Below are 6,000 nucleotides of genomic sequence, written 5' to 3'. Positions count from 1 at the left end.
ACACAGTCATACATTATCTTTGGGAACATTTATTTTTTTGAAAATAAATCGTGTCTGATTTGGTTTAATCAGTTCCAAACTCGAAACACATTTGAGGGTTAATGCTACGTTTTTTTTCATGTGTCTTTAGAATGTGACTCATACTCTCGTTGTATGTACTTGTTCATAATTATCCTTAGCTATTAAAGAAAGAATATTATTTTACTAATGCAAGAATAATCAACAATGTGTTAGGTTATCCTTGCACCCACAAATGATGTTTAATTCTTGTTTTGTTATGTCGGCAGAATGTGAATCATACTTTCTTTTAACTTGTTTAAATACCTTTGGTATACCATTTGTGTGAATTCTTTCACATGTCATTTTCGTACTTTATTATCTATTCATAGCCTTTTTGACTGTTAGTAATTTAAGCTGCACAGTATTTAATGCTTTATCTGCAGTCTAACTTGCAATGCTTTTTTGTGATGATTTATTTTGTTTTTATGTGTAAAATCTTAGGTTAACCATATTTTTTTAAGCAGGCTGGTACACGAAATTCACACAGATAACAGACACACATGCACACAAACATACATAAGCACACACACGCACGCGCGCACACACACACACACACACACACACACACACGTAACCACACACACAGACGCGCACACATAACCACACACACGCACACACACAGACACACACATACACTCACACACATACACACATGTACACACACACACATACACATTCGCACACAGAAACACGCAAAAACGCACACACACACACACAGACACTCACACAAACAAACACAGACACACACACACACACACACACACACAAACGCACACACACACACACACACACACAAACACACACACACACACACACAAACACACACACACCCTCCCCACACATACACACTGCGCCCAGGAACAACTCCTCCAACAAAAAAATTCTCTTTGTTTTTTTCTGACATTTTATTTCAAATAAAAAGAAAACAAGTAGATGTGTATATATGATCTATATCGATAAAGTAGTGAGCACCAATGAAATCTAAAAAAGCTACACGTGGAGAGACGTTGTAAATATGCCAACAAATAGAGCAGCTATGTTACAGCATTCGTAAAATTCTGTCATAGAAAAATAAAAACAAGCAAAGATTTACCACCACTAATCGCTTTTTATCACACGCAGCAGCGTCATCGTGAAAGCAGTAGAAAATATTAACAATGGAAAATATTGACCACAGAAAATATTGACCATTGAAAGTATTACCCATAGAAACTATTAACTATAGATTTCTCTTGAAACGGCATATGTGATCAGTCTTTCGATTTATGAGAACCGAGAAAAAACATTTTAAAACAAACACTCACAGAGGTGTACGAATCAATAACTCAAATTCACCCTTCATATGTGATGTTATATAAAAAATAAATTCATTTTCCATGGCAACGGTGCATATTAAATTTTATGCTTTATCACACTCTCAAACTTCAGGAAAGGAAATAACGTGAACAATGTGTTCAAAATCTGTGTAATCAAAATCAGTTCCATCGATAAATATTAGAATATTATCACATACAAAATATGTATAATCAGCGCCTTGATGTTAGCTGTTGGTAAAAGCCTGCAATTTCATAAGTACTCATTTTCACCAATTCCATGTCATAGTCTTATCCAATCACGAAATTCTCTAGTCTCAGGTGACCCAACCACGAAGAATTCGACCCTGGCCGGGTCTGCAACAACATCGTTCACTACAAAGCCTCGCTAAAAGAGAAACATAATCAAGATTTGTGCTCACGGAATAAATAAACGTGTCCATTTTGTATCATTTGCACATGATTACCTCTCAGATAACAATTACTCTAATTTCTCCTCTGTACATCACAACCTGTCGATGAGACTACGCTTCGACCAAAGTCAAAGAGAGATTCTTTTCAAGCAGAATGTTCTTCATGCTTGTGCATTGACATACTTCTTTACAAGTCAACAATGCTGTCCTTGCTCTGTTTTGCTTTTTTTTCGTTCTTATCTATTTTTTATTAAGAATTTTGTTTAATTTTGTTTTGTTTTTTGGGGTCAAGTTTTTTCTTAATAGTTAAAAACTGACATGTAATGTTCAGAAATCCATCACCAATTTTATTTTGTTGTTGTTTTGTCTTCGTTGGTATTTTTTTTTTATGGATGCAAACAAGCAAGGCACAATAATCTGCTGCCTTCTTCTTTGCAAATCCGTGTGGACTTTGCCTCCACAAATTACATGCAAACCAAGCTGAGATTGCGTGATATGCAAACCTTTTTCTGAGGAGAAATAAATAAAACACATTTCAGCTGCCAGAATTTACGTAAATTAGTTCGAAAACAAGCTTGTCTTCTAGTCTCTCTTTTAATGGCCATCTTTACATCGAAAATGGAATGGCGACATGGATATATGAACATCTGCAAACAATCCTCCAAGCTATTTGAGCAGAAAAAAACACCACGCAAACAAACACATTTTCGCTCGCAGTTAGCCAAACACAGGAGACAAACAACGCGGTGAAAGTTGTAAACTTAAAAAAACCAAATAATCTATTTCAAATCTATAGATCTAGGAATAGAGGTCTCTCCTAAACAAATGAGACAATTTCCATTGCATCTATACCACAAAGAGTGCAGAGATAGTTCACATTCGAGAATATTAAACAAGATCATATCTAAAGACAACAAACAAAATCAAAACAAAGTCCAGTCACAACCTGTGAACAAAAACATACACACTCCACCTCCCGAGCTATTTTTGCTTGAACAAATCTCTCTTATATTTTTGAGACATTTTTATCCTTGCTTTCCAACTCTACAGCAAATTAGCATGCGGCTTACATCGTCAGCACAACGTCTTTCAAAATGGCGGCTCAAGCGTGGAATAGAGCATGGCTAAAAACACTACGGAGAGGATCAACTACTCACTACTAGCATGGTATAAATTCACGATAACCAAAGCGCGGCTGACGAAAAGGAAAAATAACGACAAAGGAATGTAGCGAAGCAGGCTAAACATTAAAACTTGTCTCGTGGGCGACGATTGGCTGATTTTGGTTGACCTCATTCCAACCCACGAGACTGCCATGGTAACTGGCTCGACGTTTTGTAAAAAGGGACTTGATTGGCTGAGAGACTTCCTACATGACCTGGGTCACCGTGAGGGTGGCCTTCTCCTGCACAGCAAAAAACGGAAAGGAAATTTGAAATAGTTGAAATAGCATGTGACCTCAGGCGGCAAGAGAATGTCTTCAGAGGAACATAAAATAGGCCCAATTTATAATACATATAACAAATGGATGTAAGTGTGTGTGTGTGTGTGTGTGTGTGTGTGTGTGTGTGTGTGTGTGTGTGTGTGTGTGTGTGTGTGTGTGTGTGTGTGTGTGTGTGTGTGTCTGTGGTCGCCAAACCTCAGATATAACAAAAGGTAAGGACAAGACATTGTGCATGCACACTGCCCAGGAGCCACTGATGTGCACCTGGGTTTTAGTTTCTCGAGACATTGTTTCCTTCCTCGGATAATGACCCTCCCCATTGTTGAATACAGCCTATATAGTGCACAGGAGGTAACTCTGGCTTTGATATCCATAGAAAGGAGGTAACTCGTATCATACCAGCATACTGTGCCATTCTCAATGGGTGTAAAATGATCAGTTCAACCTGCTGCTCAATTATCTGGAATTTTCTCCAGAAAGGGAGGTAACTCATTCCATAAAAAACATGTCAGCAGGAATTGAATTTATGTTGACACTCAGCCGTGGGCAGCACGTGCGTTCAAATACTTTAGAGGCCATACAGTATTTGATATGTCCTAAAGTGTTCAATTTTCACAAGGAAGGGAGATAACTCATTTCACCCAAACATTTGATTTGGACTTTTCCCCCCACATTTTTCTTTCATTCATGGTTATTTAATAGAGAATTCGGAAAACGCCTGTGTGATGGTTCTTGGAATACATTCCTAAGGGATCTGCTAATGCCCCGGGCGAAGCCGGGCCCTGACTGCTAGTAATACACGAATCCTTGAAGGTCGGTCTTCAGAGTCTATTTCCACAAAAAAACAATTGACCATCGTGTGAACATATTTATTACGCTCTTAGTGAGTTCTGACTGCCATGATAGGTCATCAAGTTGCCTGTAATCCCAAACTGTCAACGTTCCCACATCTAGAATCGAAGAAACAAACCAGAAAGGAAACAATTTCGAACATTTAAATTTTCAAAAAACATGTTTAGTTGTTGTGTGTTCGTTTGTTTTGTGTGTGTGTGGGGGGGGGGGAGGGTATGTGTGTGAGTATGAGAGTGTGTGGGTACGCGCGTGTGTGTGTGTGTGTGTGTGTGTGTGTGTGTGTGTGTGTGTGTGTGTGTGTGTGTTCGCTTGCTTGCTTGCTTGTTTGTGTTCCGGGAGCAGGATGTTGGATCACGCACGAGACAAGAAAAGACCAGACAAGACACGGCAAAGGATGCCAGAGGCTGAAGGATCAAGCATGAGCACACAGACACACACACAGGCACACACACACACACACACACAAACACACACACACACACACACACAGACACACACAAACACACACACACACACACAAACACACACACACACATACACACACAATACAGTGATGAACTAGAGGGTGGAGGCCGAGAGATGTGAGGTACATGATTGTAATACTGACCACGCCGTTGTCGTCGTTGAGGATGTATTTGCCGTTGCCTGTTCCCCAGGAGAAAATCTCACAGATGATCTCGTTGTCGTTGCTGGCCTTACTCTTAGCCCCCTTAGCGAAGAGCTGCACACAGGGAGATTATTAGCCGTTCGCAAAGATTGGCACAAAGACTTCATGTGGATATTACTGGATGAAAACAGGCTTACCTGCCTTGGCTATCCACCAAGAAGGGAAGAACGTAAAATCGTGAGAGCATGAACAGACAATACAATGTACATCTTTAACGTAGATTATGTGACTAACAGCAGATCACTGTATTGCGTGTACAGAATTCTGCGTGACCGATTCAACATTTTAGAACGATGATAAATGCTTTTGTTAACGCCCTCACGGTTAAACCATTGGAGGAATGTTCCCGGTGTAACCCCGACTTTACTTGATTTAGAAAAAAACTCATGATAACTAAATAAAAGGGGCCGCCGAGAAGGAGGTTTGGCTGTCGTGCTCAAGCTCCTAGTTAGAGTCGAGCGTTTGAAAATGCCTGAGCCCGAAGGCGGGTGTAACTTACACCTCTTGGTATCAGTCTGCCTTAGAGATGAAGACGACAGTTGGCCAGGTGGTCAGAATAGCGCGCTGCATTTTCCTGCATAGAACCAAGGTTCGTCTGCGGCGACGGTGCCTGAGCTAAACATTGGCGAGCACTGCTCACAGCCCGGCACACGGCACTGTACACATTCCCCGTCCCTTCACCTCTCTCACCACCATCCGCCCTACCCTTGGTCTTATGCCTGTAGTCACGGTATCTATGTCTCGCTCCCGTGTCATAACAGTGGCACGTGAATTCTGACTTATTCCCCCCTCTGCTTCTTTACCTCTGTAAACTTGTAGAGCTAGTTATTTTTTGATAATGACCCAGCAACCAAACAAATAACGAGCCAGCAACAGCCTGAATCCTCGATAGTGCAATGGGTTGAGAAGCTGTTCTGTTTCGGTACTACTTTTGCGACTGAAAACTTCCGAACGCTCTATACGTACGAAGTATACATCTCTGGAGCAAACAATACAATTAACAACTACAGGCCTGAACACATGAATCTCCATATACAATCCATGAGTTCGGTTGTTTTCTGAATCTAGATCTGCCGTGCTCAAACCGTTCATCACAAGCAAATTCCCAAGGCAAGTAACTCATACTCTGGCGACAAGAGTAGTTCCCCTTCTTTTAACGCAGTTTCTTCGACAACACTGACTGCAATCCGACGGTCAGTTTTCAACAATATTTCATTTTATAAACAGATCACACGCAACCAAATGCACACA

At 40.5% G+C, this 6,000-nt stretch overlaps 1 protein-coding gene across 1 annotated transcript in view; it reads right to left on the bottom strand.

The window, feature by feature from the left end:
- Positions 1 to 941: 941 nt before the first annotated feature.
- LOC138949317 (retrograde protein of 51 kDa-like) overlaps positions 942 to 6,000 on the bottom strand; it is a 50,785-nt gene continuing 45,726 nt past the window's right edge. Inside the window, exons 11-12 of the mRNA XM_070321106.1 lie at positions 4,690 to 4,803; positions 942 to 3,191 (exon numbers count right to left, since the gene is read on the bottom strand). Of these exons, the coding sequence (XP_070177207.1) occupies positions 3,156 to 3,191; positions 4,690 to 4,803 (150 nt within the window). The 3' untranslated portion in view covers positions 942 to 3,155. The remainder of the gene's footprint in view (positions 3,192 to 4,689; positions 4,804 to 6,000) is intronic.

Source organism: Littorina saxatilis, linkage group LG15 (genome assembly GCF_037325665.1).
Source record: "Littorina saxatilis isolate snail1 linkage group LG15, US_GU_Lsax_2.0, whole genome shotgun sequence".
NCBI classification, from domain to species: domain Eukaryota; kingdom Metazoa; phylum Mollusca; class Gastropoda; order Littorinimorpha; family Littorinidae; genus Littorina; species Littorina saxatilis.
This window is presented reverse-complemented; position numbering and strand designations above follow the sequence as displayed.